Source organism: Schistocerca nitens, chromosome 4 (genome assembly GCF_023898315.1).
Source record: "Schistocerca nitens isolate TAMUIC-IGC-003100 chromosome 4, iqSchNite1.1, whole genome shotgun sequence".
In the NCBI taxonomy this organism is placed as follows: Eukaryota; Metazoa; Arthropoda; class Insecta; order Orthoptera; family Acrididae; genus Schistocerca; species Schistocerca nitens.
In genome coordinates this window covers 906,031,513-906,049,798 of record NC_064617.1, presented here as the reverse complement: position 1 = coordinate 906,049,798, position 18,286 = coordinate 906,031,513, and the positions used below count along the sequence as shown (strand labels likewise).

Below are 18,286 nucleotides of genomic sequence, written 5' to 3'. Positions count from 1 at the left end.
ATAACCCCTGTTAATTTAGGCAAATATTTAACCCATTTCTGAAAAAAACTATTTGTTGCAGGACCTTAACATTTTTACTGAATGTTAAATGATGCTAATAGAGTCAACTGTACTAAAACCTACTTTATCAATTTTATAGTTTTTAAGAAATACTTTTTTTAATTTATTAACAAAAACTATTAAGTTTTTTCTGCAGAAAATATTTTTTTGAGAAGTTCCTAATGAGAGAATATTAATGAATGTAGTACCCGAGGTGGATTTTTGTGTTACGCAGAGTCTCTGAAAATTTCATTAATTTATCTACGATAGTTTCTGATATAATGAGGCGCATGTACTGAAAATTCTAGTTAGCGGGAAATTGACATTAACAAAAAAACATTTTAAATTTGTTACTTACATTTAATTAAAACTGTCCTGCTGCATATGATGGCCCTTCTTTGGCCTCTAGCAGGTTCCAGCTTCTTTTTCACCTTCCTGTATGTGTGTGTGTGTCTTGCTTTCTTTGCCATATTAGAAGCAGACCTGTCTGCATCGGCTATCCTCATTTTATCGCAATGTTGCAGCCCAGTGATCATATTTTCACTAGGATTAATTCCCAGCTTTTTCAGTACCCAACACTTTCCAATATTACCACAATTGAATGTAATAAAAGCATCAAGAACTCCTAGTTTCATAGTTTATATGCCTGCAAATACAGTTTTAGGAATGCAGTTCCAAATTATGCTGTTGAAACATTCATTTGGGTTCTGTGTCTGCCCATGCAGACATTTCCTTAGGAGGTCAGGATGAGCCAAGTCTCTGAAAATAAGTTTAATTGCTGTTATAACAGCAGCAGGAAGAAAATGCTGGTGAGAATAAGATTCTCTAGTTGCCTGAGCTCTATTGTATTTGCACCACGAATTTTCTCCTGATGGTCACAATCCATGACATGGTTTATCATCAGTAGAGGACTTATGGGAGAATATGGCCCAAAAATCTCTCTTCATTGCCTCCAAATTTTCTTTATTTTCTATTTCAGTTTTAGTTAACTGACCCTGTCCGGTCAACAATTTTCCATCTTCCAATTTTTTCCTCTGATATCAACAGTGAGTTTTCTCAGCGTTGTTCCCAAATGTTTTTGAACATGGCCTACACATTCTATTTTGCTAATAATGGCATCTCCATATGGCTTAGAGTTCACCACATTGTTGTATGCCTTACTGTCACCATTGCCAAAATATTTGGTGTACCGTACGCCTCTTGTTTCTATGGAGCGATGAAATATTTGTTGTACTCCATCAACTTCCATACCACCACTTGCTCCTCTAAAATTAGCTACACAGTTGTGTTCTTTATGTTCATTGACTTTACAACATTTGCAATATTTAGACATTATCTCCACATCTAACACTTTACTCGTGTCTACACTCGTGGCAATCACTACTCCATTCAGAGAATAATGTCCTCTTTTCTGCCAACTTCCATCAAGTGCAACTGAAATATACATCATTTTCTTCCGCTGCTTCCCTACCAGTTTCATGCTTTCCTCACTCACCTCACATACAGCTTTCTCTAACATTGCAGTCAGTTTCTCAAATTTATTTGGTGGTTGATGGAAGTTCATCACTGAACAAAATATTCTCCCTGCAGCCATGCCGTTGCCAATGGATCGTAAGGCATAAACTAATCTAGTATCGATTTCATAAGGACCACTTGCATCTGGTTTTGAAGAACTCATAATGAAATCACAGCTGAGCATTTAGTGCAAATTAAATCCAAAGCAATTGCTAGGCCTTTTCTCCCACTGGCACTCTCAAAAATTACATCTGATAATATTCTCAAATTTATAATAATGTTACTGCACCTCTTGTCACTTACAGTAAATTCATTTTAACTCTCCTGAAATGGTGAGAGCTCCTTTGATGATGCACTTGTTGAAGAATTACAATTAGAAACATAGTTGCCAGGCAACATAACCTCTTGTACAGAAAGCTTTCTAAACTTGTTTCCTCTAAATTGTCTTTTCTTGAAAATGCCTCTACGTTTCGTCATCTTCAATAAACACAACAAAACACACGTAAACAAGCACTGCAAATGCAAGTATAACAACTACATGCAATCACACTTTAACAAAACTAACCGCATGTTTGAAAGCGTGTTGTTTACAAACAGCAGAAACAAAAGAATACTGACCATTGCATTCAAAGGATAGCAAACACATTCTGGAGTAAAAAAAACCCTAACGTGCAATGCAGGGGATATAAAGATCTAAAATATATGCAGAAAAGTGGGTGACAGGAAAGTGGGCGTGACACAAACACACGTGGTGGAAAACGCTCTTTAAGTACTTAAATAAAACTTTAATCTATCGAAATATGATGAAAACCGAAAGTCGATTTTTTTCGATCTGAACCACAGTGTGGTCCCCTTAAAAAGAAAATCATGTTGTCGAAGGGACACATTCTGATAAAGACAGTCCAAGTCCCTAAGCTCACTGCCATGTAAGAAAATTGGGGGTTGAATAATTTATTTTGTCTTGAAAGAATAACTAGGATAGTTTTATAAAGATTTTGAGGACAGCGTCAATTTTACATCTGTTTCCGAGACCATATGCTGTCTCAGTTGAACATGCCCCTGTGCAAATGCTGATGTTGACTGACTGACCTTCAAGGTAATTCCAGTTTTAATGACAAATCTTTTTACATTAAAACTGTCCAGGATATCTACATTGCTTTCCTCAAGTAGAGTTTTCGAGTCTCCTGAATGAGGTTACAAAAGTGCAACAATATTTCGATCAACATATTTGTGCAAAAGACTTTTTTCGTTTATGAAACTAAAGAAGTCACATTTACATGGTAACTCGAGATTGAAACACTCTGAAATTTTCTCTGTGTGTCCATATGCAGACAGTTTGTACCTCATAAAAATTATGTCTTCAGTAGACCAAAAATAATTTAATGATATTAAAAAGTTGTTTTCTTTGTGTACTTTATGTTATTGAGAAATGTGAAGTATTAAACCAAATAGTATGCAATGCAACTGCAATGCCATTTAAATGCAGTGCATTCATAGTTGTACTGTCTTCCCCCTCCTTGCACTCAGCCAGTGTCAGGTGGTGGTGGGGGAAATGTGAAGTGACACTGAGCGCTTTGGCACTCGTGCCGTGGCAAGTGCCGAGAACTGAAATTTTGGCCGCCCCGGTGTACAAAATTACAAACAGTCAATCTGTATTCCTGTGATCAAGCACTTAATTTTCTATAGCGTATATAAAACTACTCAAGCCACCCTTTGTATTCTCAGTGTAGTATTGCTGCCTCGATGCATGCAGTAAGTCTTAAGAGGTATAATAACAGCAAAGAAAAGAGACAATAGTTTACAATGGACAATGATGGCTTGAAAATCACAATAAAAGATTAGAAATCTGTGTGGATTGTTGTTTGCAGACTTGATGCTTGAAAGATAATGGGGGTTCAAAGGCCTTAGGAAGGAGTAATCTCAACTTTCTATGTATATGTACCCTACAGAATGTTTGACTTAAAATATGATTTGGTAGCATAGAGTAAGTTATACTGAACACAATAGGATATGTAGACACTTCACATCCATGATTCCTACTTCAAAAGTGGTTTATTTGTTGAAAGATTTATATGGAAAAAGAAAGTGATATGCAAGAATCAAGGTGATATATTAATACCTTCTACCTTTGATGTGATTAGATTTTTTTACCACTGCATTGCACCATTAATCTAAGAGAAAAAACTTGCAAATTTACACAAATAGATAGTCATACTGACTTCTCTGCAGGCAGTGGAGCTATGTAGAACGGCAGCACATGGTTAGGGGGTAGACTGGCACACAGCATCTTCTTTCCACAAGTTGTAGCTTGTGTCTGACTAGCATAGACGTCTAAGCTGATGGGTGTGGAGAGCTTCTGGACGAGCAACAGTGACAGCTCTGTAATTTTATCCAGCAAGTCTTTGCGTTCGTGGCGTACATGCATCCGTATCACATAATCCCCTTTTTCCAATTTCACAATATACTGTAATAAAAAGGTAACACAATGAAGAATATTACATCATTAAAATAACAGAATGTTACATCATTAATTAGCATTTTTGGTTAACCACTCTATATTTTCCAAACAGCTGGAAAATTTTTTCAAGAAATAAGTTTCTGGCAACAGTATACAGGGTAATTCAATCGTACCTCTAGGTTTACACAAAACAATTGCTTGAAACTACAAGAAATACAGAAAATAGACAAGTAACAGTGGATAAAGCATCTCTCCAAGTTTTTAACTCTAATTACAGGTGTTCACTACTGTCACTGTTTGTGAAGCAGCAAGCATCAGAACGGGCAGAAGTGTTGAGTTCACTGTCGCTGCGGCTGCCTGGGAAGGTTCAATGACATCAGCCTACTTTGGAAATCTGTTCATTAGGGTTGGGGTTGGGTTGTTTGGGGCAAGAGACCAAACTGCAAGGTCATCGGTCTCATCGGATTAGGGAAGGACGGGGACGGAAGTCGGCTGTGCCCTTCCAAAGGAACCATCCCGGCATTAACCGAGAGAGATTTAGGGAAATCATGGAAAACCTAAGTCAGGATGGCTGGACGTGGCATTGAACCACCATCATCCTGAACGAGGGTCCAGTGTGCTAACCACTGCACCACCTCGCTTAGTCTCTGTTCATTAGGTTACTTGCCTGTGGATACAAACCAATTTGATGCCACAATATGGGGCAGATGATTTGTTTGCATGTTCTGACATGCCTGTCCCCTAATGGCATACTCAGGAACTGCACCACTGTGCATCTTAGGAATCTAAACTTGGAGGGATCATCTGTCAACTGATGTGTCATTTTACTGAATGTCTTGTAGTTTTTGTGTATTTATCTTCTGAGGTCCTGAAGGTACTCACGAACAACAGTGTATTTATACAAATGATAATCAAAATCCACAAAACTAGTCCTGTTATAGTTGATAAACACATCACCACTAATACATCCTATTTCAATTCAGAGCTGAAGCCTGGTTTGAATTTTGTAGACTACGTTCATTTTAATTATAATTTTGACCTGCTTTGTTATGTTTCTTATTCTTCTAAACAGTTACATTCCAACTGGTTTACAAAATATGTTTTTAGTACAGTCTCACATTAAGTACAAAAATCTGGTGAAAAAGTGAAGTTCTCGGATCAACTTACACTTAAGTTCTGGGGGGAGAGGGGCAAAGGTGGTGGTGAGTGGGGTGGGTGCAGGTGAGAGAGAGGGGTGCGGGTGGGCAGGGGCGAGTGGGGGTGCGGGTGGGCAGGGGCGAGTGGGGGTGCGGGTGGGCAGGGGCGAGTGGGGGTGCGGGTGGGCAGGGGCGAGTGGGGGTGCGGGTGGGCAGGGGCGAGTGGGGGTGCGGGTGGGCAGGGGCGAGTGGGGGTGCGGGTGGGCAGGGGCGAGTGGGGGTGCGGGTGGGCAGGGGCGAGTGGGGGTGCGGGTGGGCAGGGGCGAGTGGGGGTGCGGGTGGGCAGGGGCGAGTGGGGGTGCGGGTGGGCAGGGGCGAGTGGGGGTGCGGGTGGGCAGGGGCGAGTGGGGGTGCGGGTGGGCAGGGGCGAGTGGGGGTGCGGGTGGGCAGGGGCGAGTGGGGGTGCGGGTGGGCAGGGGCGAGTGGGGGTGCGGGTGGGCAGGGGCGAGTGGGGGTGCGGGTGGGCAGGGGCGAGTGGGGGTGCGGGTGGGCAGGGGCGAGTGGGGGTGCGGGTGGGCAGGGGCGAGTGGGGGTGCGGGTGGGCAGGGGCGAGTGGGGGTGCGGGTGGGCAGGGGCGAGTGGGGGTGCGGGTGGGCAGGGGCGAGTGGGGGTGCGGGTGGGCAGGGGCGAGTGGGGGTGCGGGTGGGCAGGGGCGAGTGGGGGTGCGGGTGGGCAGGGGCGAGTGGGGGTGTGGGGGGCAGGGGCAAGAGGGGATGTTGTGTTGGGGGGGGGGGGAGTGTAACCAATGGGCAAATGAGAACACATGGATTTAGTGAGTGTGAGGAAGTGTAGATAGTTGTTAGTTACAGCAGGCAAATAATGCACCATGTGATAGTGTGAGCGGAGAAGCAAACACGAAGTTTATAAGGTTTATAAGTGTAAATTGTCCAGTGCTTTAATTTTAGTAAAATTCGAGGGTGAATTTTCTTCGCAGAGAGGTGGAGATTGCAACGGGACAAAGCTATAGGAGAATTTGGAGCAGAACTGCTACGAGGCCACAGCCAGACAGCAGATGCTGGACTGCGTGATTGGCTCCCATGTCATTCTACTACGAGTGCCAAATTAGGCAGCAAGCAACAGACATTGGCCACAGCAGGCCGTCATTCCTGCTTGATCAGCACCCCTCAGCAGCAGCAAGACTTCCGTGATACCAACCTGGGTGAAATGCCATGGGACCAGCCTTCAAGGACCTTCAAGGAGCCACTCTGGCTTGTTTGACTTCCACATCGTTGACGATTATGCCAGACCCTGGTCATTGCCCTGTTCCATATGGTTCACAGTGGCCCACAAACGCAACCCCACCATGAATTCAGTGCAGGGAACCAGCAGTTAAATACTGGTCCTCCCTAGAATGTCACGTTTGGGCATGGCAGTGCCACACCTGGCACTTGCTGTGTGTGAGCCGGGAATCCTCACTGTGGACTCTGCCACCACCAGACCACGAGGTGGGACATCTGCCTATCTGCCCTGCCCAGCCCAGGCAGACAACACTGTGCCATCCGCCTTCCCATGCTCCTGACCATCAGTCCAGATTTCGACTCCATGCAATACTGTCACTGTGCCACTGGAACGATGCGACCTTCTGCATCAGATAAGACCTGGTGGCTGCCCGTGACAGCAGCACAGTCTTATTCCACTGTCTTGGCTTGCCTCGATTACCAGAGATGCCAGCACAGCGCTCTATTTTCAGAACAGCGCACGCAAGTCGCCCGCCGTATGTCAACGTATGCAGCTACAAAAGCTGAGTATTACAAGGGAACTCCGGACAGAGCTAGTGAATGGAGAACAATCAGAAGAATATCTGAACAGTATGAATAAGTAAAGAACTAATAAAGAGTTGAATCTTCACCTGGACCAGCTTCTGCTGCTGTCCACATTCCCATCTTTGACAGCCCACACCCAAACAGCCTACCTCAATCACCTTTATAATATTATGTATTAATGTCAACAACACTACAAGCTCTACAAATGTAAGATCTGATCTTGAAACAGATAACTGCAATGTTAATAAGGCTTGGGTAACATTGGTGAACTGAACTGAAAGTGAAATTAAAGATAGAAGCACCTACTTTATTTCACCAATTACTGTGTCTATTGTTTTTTTTTTACGTTAGTTAACCCTTCATGAAGATCCAAAACATTATGACTGCCTGTAGGTGTTATCTATCGCACGCACGCGCGCAACCGCGCGCACGCACGCACGCGCGCAACCGCGCGCACGCACGCACACGCACGCACACGCACACACACGCACACACACGCACACACACACGTTCATTGTGTTCGACATCGGCCCACAATGCTGCTCCTCAGATAAATTCTAGCATTTGCCTATTGTGAAGAATGGAAACAAAAAATCTAAATTATAAATACTTCCCTAGGAGCTGATTCCAGCTCCCCCAATCAAGGATTTACCATCTTGCTAATGTCACTTCACTGTGAGAAAAATGTTGGTGCTATGCAGATTTCACCAGAAAGAGGAATGAATAGGTTGTCCCTACTTCAGCCTAATGCCGATATGATTACAGCATATAAATTAACAGGTATTTACCTTGTTTGGATATGCATCCCCAGTTGCCAGTAATTGCTTATTGCAGTCAAAAAGCATCCATAACTGTGACTCAAACTCTGATTCATAGAGGAGATCACTCAGCAATGGACTGAAAAGAAACAAAATTGTTTAGTTCCTTTTTCTCTTCTTATTACTTTCAATAACAGCAAGAAACCAGCACAGCTGTTATCTTCCTTAAAGTTACTCCACTAACACATGGTGATTTCAGTTTCAAGCTTCACACAATTGTCTGTATGAATCTTTTAAAGTAAAGACATAATGGTAAAAATAGACCCACAGTTCAAGTAAGTAAGGTAAGAGCTCCATTGGGCCATACACTGTAACAACATAACACATACAGACAGCAATAGCAATCATTGTCATTGATATTTTTCTGTAGGCAAAAAATACCTTCTAGGTAATCAGTGTGATACAATGGTCACTGGACCCTTAAAGTGTATAGTGCATCTAGATTATATACCTTTTCTTGAACATCAGGGCACATCACCAATAACGTGTTGTGTGAACCACAGCTAAATTTTGTAACTGCTGCTGTGTTATTCTCAAGTACACTGTTTTAAAATTATTCCCATCTGGCTCTTTTTTTTCCTTCTTCAGGTTTAAGATTTTCAACTGACTTGTCCTTATATGTCCCGGTAACACAAGAGATAAATTCCAATTTGTAGCTGTGAGCAAATCCTTCACAGTAGCATCCTTACGCAAGACGTTCTCCATACGATACATTTCTGAATTGGAAATTAAACATTCTGAAGATGACATCCGTTCTGTTTGACCAGTCCACACTTTCTCTATAAGGTGAACAACATTAATGATACCATGTTTCTTAGAGATACAAAATGTACAGATTTCCAGCCATTAAGCTGATGACCATATCTACTATGAGGACATACTGAAGAGTCATGCCTCCGAGTTCCTTATGTGAGAACTCTGAAAGCTTTTTAAATAAACTAAACATTACTAAAATTCTACATCTTTATTCTTCATATCTACATATTTATTTGTCAACATAGTCACACTGGTGATGAACACATTTCTCCCAATGAGAGACCAGTTCATTGATACTGTCACTGCAGAATGTTTGATTTTGTTGGTGAAGCACCAAACTCCCATCTGCTTGCACCACTTCATCACTATCAAAGTGAAGTCCTTGAAGCTGTTCTTGCAACTTTGGAAACAGATGAAAATCAGATGGGGCCAAGTTGGGACTGAATGGAGGATGACCAATGACAGTGAACTCAAGGCATCAGATTACTGCAGATGTCGCAACGCTCTTGTGTGGTTTGGCATTTTCGTGATGAAGGAAAGGGCGTGGATGAACTCTTCAAATTCAAAACTCTATTGACCTAGTTACATTACAAGTCATGTCAACATTACAAGTTGGAGGCCTCTGTTATGTTTGTTCTTTTTAAAATGCTTTACGAGTTTTCACATAAAAAATATGGAGGCATTAGTTTTCAGCATGCCCTCACATTTCAACATTATGAATAGATTCTACTCTGTTTGTATGAAAGATCTAAAATTTGAGGTCCAATCTTCCATTGGCAGCCATTATATTTTCATAAAATCACTCAATCTGGTTCACAAACTTTTCATGGGATATGCTACTGAATGTGTGTTACATTTTCAGAGCTATAACTCAGTATAGTTTCAACACCTCAAGACCCCAACAGTTTTTTTTCAAGGGTTTTGGCTGTTGTGTGTGTGAAGTGTTTTGGGATTTTACAGCCACTGTGGAATAATATCAGGTAAAATTCCTATGAACACATTTCACCCCACCCTCCTTTGAAAAAATGTTATTACGCTCACTCTGCAAACAAACTCAAATTGCATAACCTGTATTTTACAAATATATTCAGTATTGTCCTATGGACACGCAGGTCACAAAAGTTGTCTCCTCTGCTGCATTTAAAAACATATAATAAACCAATAACTAAAAAAATGAAGATTACATAGGGGCTATTAAAGAGTCATAGGAGATCCAATTTCTTTTACATGACAATTTGTAACTTAATAATTTCTGAATTCTTGCTGGTGTCATTGACAGAAGATATGTCTGTGGATTCAACTTGGTTTCCAAATCCATTCTCTTGTACAATTTTTCCATACCTGGCTGCATTGTATGAGAATATCACTTGACAAACCCAACCAATAAAATCAATTTTTGAAATATTTTAATACCAGAAAATAAGATCATGATCTATGAAATTAAAATACAATGTTAATATGAAAAGTGGGGTGACAAAACAAAGCATATGCATTCATTTACTATATTATTATGGTAGTTCATACACTTTTAGGTCTTCTGTGGCTCAGAGAGTGACTGTTCACCAGTAATGTATTGCCAGAGGACATCACACGCTACAAAATACAGGCAATTGTGCTTTCTTGATATCTCTATCAGAGCCAAAGAAAAAGTGGTTAACATCTTCCTCACTGCCGCATTCACATGAAGAAGATGAGTGTATTGAGGCAGTAGAGATGTTGCTCAAATATCTCAAGATTAAATCAAACACATGCCATTATCACCATAAAGTTTTTACTGTGTTTACAATAAGTGTCAAGAACATGATGGGAGATTAGGTACCACTGGAGCATAGTCTCTCTCTTTCATTTTGTAAGATCGGTGCAGGTTCTCACACCACTGGGCCCTGATTCTCCCCTTATGGTATGCAGTAGACGTCACGTGGCATTTTATCCTATTTAGTTAATCGCGTATACACAGATTTCTTGGCCAAAGTGTCTTCTTCATTTTCCTTTATTCTGCTGTGCACCTTCATCCAAAAATAATGGTAGTCTTATATAGGTAGAAAAGCTACTGAACTGCTTCTATAAAGTGATATAAGAGAGAATTCTTGGTGTTATTGACATCACAGTGTTTTAGTAACATCAATGTTGAGCTCAAATCTGATAAAATGTTTCTTCTTGAAATTCTTTTGCATATTTTCAGCCCACCTAAAATCACTGAAATTTCTGCAGTGAGTATGGATGCTACTCCAGGGAGCTGAAATTTGACACCTCAATTAGCCTTACCATCTACAAGTTCGATTCTACTCTGCCTTTTTGTTACGTTCATCTGTGTAAATATCTCTAGAGGATGTTCTTGCTGCTAACTGTCAGCTGAAGTTTTCCTCATTCAGTGTACCTTGGATGTATGGAAGGTGTGTCTTAAAGTTCAGTGTCATTAAGGTGGTAGCGTACAAAGTGCTGCAACAGTTAAAAATTGGGGAAGTGGTGATGTTTTCATGCAAAAGCAAAGCATCAATGTAAAAATCTGCTAGGGGCAGTAATTTCTTTCTAAAGCAATACTGGTCTGAAAAGCACTTAATAGTGAGTGGTCTAATCTTTGCTAATAAACTGTCACGCGAGAAGTGGAAACGTGGCAACGGGAATACGGTAATGATGTTCTTTCTGTGTAATTCTAAGAGAATTTCATTTGCTTCTGCCATCAAAACATAAGTTGGAGTTGATCTGAATGCTCCAGTACAGACTCTGATGGTTTTATACTCCCGCTTATTTAGGTTCTGTAAGTCACTTTGTACTGGTGAACAATGGCACATGCATCTGTAGACAATATAACATATTATTAGAGGGTGATGTACGTTAATGCAGATCCTCAGGTCTGCTGCCAAACAAATTCCTGCCACAGCTTGTAGGATATTTGTTGAAATATTACGCACACACAAATGAAATTGTCAAGCACAATATTTTTCTCTCTCGTGTCTCCCCTGCAAGAACAGCAAACAAATTAACTCTTGATGAATAACCCAGATTCTGAATAAGCATAGTCCATAAACACATGTAATTAACAATTGACACTTATTTGAAAATGATGTGAGGTTGCTGGCAGTGTTTGAGCACAAGAAAATGCCAACAGCATTATCTGAAGACAGTAACTATTGCAGGTTTTTCATCTTGTCTACTACTCACCAGTTTGGAATCACTTCTGTGCCTTTAGCAATATGGAAATTATATGTTAACTGCAGCTCATAGATTTGTCTCGCTGGAGGAATAACATCTCTTGAAGTCAGAGGTGTAACTTTTGATTCACTTGGCCTGTAATAAATATATGAACCTCTTAAACTTATTGTAATCAAAACAAAATAGTACAATGTTAAAATTAAAAATAACAGTAAAAGCTACATACTATTTCCAAACGTAAATGCCCTCTTAAAAACTGCAGCTTTAGCACAACTTTCTGTTGTAGAAATGGCAGACTAACAAACAGTAAACTGTTTGTAAAACCAGTTGTTCTGGAGTAACAATAAGCACCAGAACGAAGATCAAGAACGTAACCGCAGAGAAGGCTGAGAGATGATGTCAGCCAATAGTACACTGACTAGGACTGCAGCATGACAGGAGCAGCCTCTATCCGAAGAGAACAGAAGATCCGCTCCTGCCAGCCTTGGCCAGACAGTAGAAGAAGGGACACTAGCAGACCTGGACTAGAAGAGAGCACTTGAAGAGCTGTGACTTGTGATCCATATGAACTTTTGTGGACATTGTATTTAGCGAAGGACATTGATTATTTGAATGTTGCCGACTGCTTGTGACACACATTGTAAAAACGAAGTTAAGCATTGTCAATTCAATTAATGTAATAAACTCCATTAATACGATTTGCTTATATGTTATCTAGGTATCTGAGAAAACAGCTTTCTAGGCATCCTGTAAGACATGAGTGGGCAGGACCCCACATTGGCGATGAGTTGTACGACGAACCAGTGCCTACAGCCAGTGAATTTTGTTTTTGTGTTTGCTGGCACCTTAATTCTTTCTTGCCTTTTCTTCGCAGGGGCATTTACACTACTCAACAAGGTGCAGCAGCTACTGGCCAACGCTGCACGTTCGGCAGAACAAGCACCATCTACTACAGCTGCTATACCACCTTTTCGACAGTTTCATGAACGAGAAAAAGAATGGTTCGAGTGGCTGCAACAATTTGAAACAATGTACCAGGTACTGTGAGAAGCCATTATTTCTTATCCATGGTAGGAAGTGCTGTGTTCCACCTCATGAACAAACTTTTTCCTAATGCCACTCCGAGTGAACTTGCGTATGAACATTGAGTCACTAATAACCTACTATGACCAACAAGTGAATGTGGTAGCAGCTAAGTATCAATTCTTTAACTGCAAAAAATGGTCAGAACAAACTTATCATGAGTGGATAACAGATTTGCAGGGTATGACATGGAAATGCAAATTCAAATGTGCTTGCAGTGCTTTATATTCAGATGTTATGTTGCACAATGCGATCGTGTACAATGTACCTGATGTCAGACTCGGAGAACAGATTTTTAAACAGTCCGATCCATCATTTCGGCAGGTAGTGCAAATACTAGGTTAGTACAATTCAGGTGCCCTGTTGGCTGATAAATTTGAGCAGCCAGCTATTTATCGGGTTGAGTCCCTTGTTTGCGATCACCCCATTTAGCGGCAGCTTGCACTAGCCACGCCAAGGAAGCAACGCTTCACACAGTGTAGGCAGTTCACTAAACACTGAGTTACACTGGCGAACAGAATTAAGTCTTGCCCTCAGTGTTATTCACGGCACAAGTGCCTAGACTGTCCCTCCTGACAAGCTCAGTGTTACACTTTACAATTGGGTTAGGAAAAGATATGTACAATCTGTATGTTTGCAACGGAACAAACATAAGAATTCGGCCCACTCACAAAAGTCTAGTCACAAGGCCCATGTCATTAATGCAGTATAATCACAGTCTGCAACAGACATTCGCAAAACTGGCACACAAGCAGTTTCTTCAGTGATATGCCAGTCAAAACAACTTTTTGTTCTACTTCTTTGTGGGAAACATGGGAAATTTCAGCTAGACATGGGTGTGTGTGTGTCACATAGCTAAATTGTCACACATATTAACTGTTAGGCTGCCCATGCCTGTGTAAAACAAAACAAGCACACAACTGACGGCTTATAATGGACAAGACATTCCCAGTCTCGGGAAAGGTACATTACCTGCCATGTATCACTTGCATTTGTGAACAGTGACTTTTATAGTGCTACAATCACCCGAGTGTGAGAACATATTTGATCAAGATTCGTTTCATTTGTTTGGCTATAACATTCAGGATAATGCGTTGTCAGTGTTTGCATTCCATGCACAGGACAGTGTAGCTACCTTGCTGAAAGAATTCCCGGAACTCTTTTCTGAAAGTTTAGGCAAGGCTAACAATTTAGTTGCACATATTACTCTGGAAGACAATGCTCAGCCAAAATTCTGCCTGGCCAGAACTGTTCCCACTGCATTATGGGACAAAGTCGCTGCTGAACTTAAAGAATTGCAAGATAGCGGAGCTATTGCACCGATAAAAGCTAGTCAATGGGCAAGTCCATTGGTTTTGCTTCCCAAACCTTCAGGTAACATTCACTTCTGTGATGACTTAAGTCCACAGTCAACCCAAAAATTGATTGATATTTACCTACTGCCACGCCCAGAGGATCTCATGGAGAAATTAGGCACTGGACGCTACTTTTCAAAAACTGATTTGCGCGATGCGTGTCTTCAAATACCACTCAATGAAGAATCTCAAAAAGTGTGTGTAGTAAATACTCATTTGGGTTTGTTTAAATATTTGCATTTGCCTTTTAGCAGTGCTTCCACACCCACCATTTTCTAACGGTATTTGGAACAGCTGACTGTGCAAGTACCAAACTGTTCATACTATTTGGATGATATTGTCATATCATGTTGCACACCTGAAGAACATATTGCAAATTTATGTGCTTGTTTCATGTGTTTTGTGATGCAGGACTAAAGTGTAGACTTGACAAGCGTGATTTTTTTTTAAACCTCCTGAGTTACAGCATCTTGGTCATGTCATAAACAGCCAAGGTGTACATCCTCTTCACTCACATTTGTTAGCCATGTGAGATTTGTCAGTTCCTTGCAATGTCACAGAACTGCAGTCAGTCTTAGGGAAAATGAACTATTATATTCAGTTCACACTGAATGCGGCACAAATGGCAGCTGCATTGTATCACAAGAATGTCCCCTTTGTCTGGACAGATGAGTGCCCAAGTAGCTTTTCAAAATCTTAAAGATGCATTGTTCAGTGATTGATGCTTAGTTCACTTTGATCCTGACAAACCAGTTGTATTAAAAGTTGACGCTTCCTCTTACAGAATCAGTGCCATACTTTCGCACAGAATTGGTGATAAAGACGGGCATACTGCTTTCACATCAAGAGTGTTGTCCAAAGCTCAGTGTAATTACTCCCAAATTGAGAAAGAGGCTTTGGCTATTGTGTATGGTGTCACCCAATTCCACCATTATTTGTATGGCAGAAAATTCTACTTAGTAACGGTTCACAAGCCTTTGCAGTCCTTGTTTCATCTGACGAAACCGGTTCCTGTACCCAAGAGTTGCAAACATGGGCTTCGTTGTTACCTCAATACCAGTTATGAGATTGTGTATTGTCCGATGGCTCAACATGGTAATCCAGGCGGACTTTCACGTCTTCCGATTGGCCCTGACACAGACTTTAATGTTTCTGCTGCATCTCGTTGTCATATCGATGCTCAGGATTTTGAATTGCTTCAATCATTTCTGCTGAACTATAGGAAAATTGCAAAGGTCACGGAAGCTGATTCAGATTTGAACATTTTGCTAATGTACATTCACACATCTTGGCCTTGTTGCTTGCATACCATAAAGAGCTCTGTAGTGCGCTGACACTTTGCATATGGGCATAGCCTCGCTGTACAGAAAGGTGCAATTCTTGTTCAAAATGGCAGTAGACAGTCATCTGTGTTGATCCCTAAAGCTTTGCAAAAAGAAGTGTTGCAGTCACTTCGCCAAGACCATTGGGGTGGAGTTCATACGAAACAGTTAGTGCATTGAAACTGTACTTGGCAGGGGATGGACGCCCAAATAGAACAGATGACGTCACAGTGTCACCCGTGTGCGGAAAAGCAGTTCACTCCGCCACAAAAATTCTCTGCTTGGCCTCAGTCGCAATCGTCATGGCAATGTGTGCACATAGACTTCGCAGCTCCTTTTTGGAACACTTGTCAGTTCATTGTGGTTGACTCTTATAGCAAGTTTCCTTTTGCTGTGCCAATGATCTCGACAATGTCACACAGCAATTCAGGTGTTGTCATCCTCAATTTTTTGCCTCGAAGGTTTACCGGAAGTCAGAGTGCCAGACAACGAATCTCAGTTCACATGAAATGAATTTGAAACATTCTGTGACCACAATGGCATACAGCATCTAACTAGTGCACCATTCCATCCACAGTCAAACAGCAAAGCGGAATGTTTTGTTAGAGCCTTCAAGCAGCAGACAACCAAACTTCGCTCCACACACACCAGGGATCAAACATTGCAACTGTTTCTCACCTCCTATCGTCTGCAACCACGAGCTGGACCATTCGCCAGTGGAACTGCTTCATGGCCGCCGCCATTGGACACACTACCACCTCCTCCACCCTCCTAAGCATCCAGCACCAAAGGAAAGCCACTAGTATCGCTTCACACTGCACGATACTTTCTTTTAAAGGGCTTTTAGTGGTAGCAGACAGTGGGTGCGAGGCGAGATCGTCCGTCTCCTTGGTGCATGCATGCATCTTATTCAAAGTCCAGATGACCTGCAGTGCCGACATAAAAATCCACCTTGCCTCTGTCATGTGATCTTTCAGTGTCTCCTCCCCCAGATTCACGGATCCAGATGACAGCGCGGCAACAGAAGCCGCTAGAGGGTGACATCACGACACTACGGAATGACCCCATGGAGATGGAGCCTCTGCCTCCTCTCATCATACCGATGGAACTGGACCCACCCATGCCGCAGCAGTCACTGCCTTCTTCATATGGTTCATGGCAGCAGGAGGTGGACACACACCCTTCAGGTCATTTTCCGGGGGACGTTTCCGCCAAAGTGAAGGCCGGATGGCGGGGTACGATCAGAAGCTTGATGTCCCCTGCAGCCACAGCTTCTGGTCCAGCTATGCGCCCACACTCCTGCCTCCCCCAATGTTGTCGCATTCCCTATACAACGACAGTCCGTCACTTTGAGGGGGAGGAATGTTCCGACGTAATGGCAAGTGCTGGCATGAAGATCAAGAACGTAACCGCAAGGAAGGCTGTGAGATGATGTCAGCCAGTAGTATGCTGACTAGGACCGCACCACGACAGAAGCTGCCTCAATGTAAAGAGAATAGAAGGGCCGCTCCTGCCAGCTTTGACCGGATAGTAGAAGAAGGGACACTAGTAGACCTGGACTAGAAGAGAGCACTTGAAGAACCGTGACTTGTGATCCATATGAACTTGTGTGGACATTGTATATAGCAAAGGACATTGATATTTGCACGTCGCCAATTGCTTGCGATACGACATTGTAAATACAAAGTATAAGTACTGTCAATTCAATTACTGTAATAAACACCATTAATATGATTTGCTTGCATGTTGTCTAGCTATCCAAGAAAACAGCTTCCTAGGCGCCCTAAAAGACATGAGTGGGTAGGACCCCACACTAGTAAAAAAAATTGTAGAAACTGAAGTTGTGACTTAGCTTGACAGCAACAAAAAATTTACAGTTGACAGTAAAAGAAAATGTGAGGAGGGAAAAGTGGAAAGCAACAGAAGAGAGCACAAAAATGTTCACAATTCAGATTTCCAAATTAAGGTGGCTCTGCCTTAGTCTTGTAAAGAGAAAAAGGGGTCTTCACGTACACTCACTCTTATTTTACTTTTAATTAAAAAAGTGCTGCTTCTTATAGCTCATACATATTTTCAAAACATTTCTGTTGCTTTCAGAATCCTTGTACATTCATTAAAGTTTGACAGTTGGCAATTACAGACTTTTCAGAGGTATTATTAATATACCATTCCACAGAACTGAGGGAATTGCAGTTTGTACCTCAGAACTTGAACAGAATTTTTTAAAGATATGGTAGGTGCAACTTCTTCATTTCGTAAGCCACTCTGCAGCTCCACAGACATTATCCCATCTGATGCCTGCATGGTGATTGCCGGGCATTCGGGTCGCACACCATGGAAGGAAACAGAGTAATCTATTGGCACCTCTCCTAGGTTGGCCCAGTACTTGGCAACCACCACTTCCAGCACGAGACCTCCCTTGGAGAAAGAAATAAGTCACTTCAATTAACTCAATACACTTTTACTGTATGCAAAAATATCATTAAATATGTCATGAAAAGATGTATCTAATTGAGTATAACTTAGCAATTGTCCTTTACTATGCTTCAAATCATAGACAACATGTAAGCTGATAAGCAGTATTACACAGCATTATTACAGCTTTTATTCCTTCTTTAACAAACTATTTGAAGCTGTGTTTCTTTTGAAGCTATGTGTACTATGTCAATAAAAGCCGTCACCATAACAAAACAAGATCACAGTGTTTCTTTTTTATGGAAAGCTGGGCAGGTCCATAAATATGCTTACTATAAGTGTTTGGGTCCAACCCAGGACATAGTACTATATTTGTTTGGGCTACACTCAGCACATATTTTTGAAATTTCTAA

The 18,286-nt window shown here is 41.7% G+C and overlaps 1 protein-coding gene across 1 annotated transcript in view; it reads right to left on the bottom strand.

The window, feature by feature from the left end:
• The window catches only part of LOC126253474 (tripeptidyl-peptidase 2), a 310,223-nt gene that overhangs the window by 66,550 nt on the left and 225,387 nt on the right, over positions 1 to 18,286 (bottom strand). Inside the window, exons 15-18 of the mRNA XM_049954832.1 lie at positions 17,659 to 17,876; positions 11,708 to 11,833; positions 7,760 to 7,868; positions 3,774 to 4,018 (exon numbers count right to left, since the gene is read on the bottom strand). Coding sequence (XP_049810789.1) covers positions 3,774 to 4,018; positions 7,760 to 7,868; positions 11,708 to 11,833; positions 17,659 to 17,876 — 698 coding nt within the window. The remainder of the gene's footprint in view (positions 1 to 3,773; positions 4,019 to 7,759; positions 7,869 to 11,707; positions 11,834 to 17,658; positions 17,877 to 18,286) is intronic.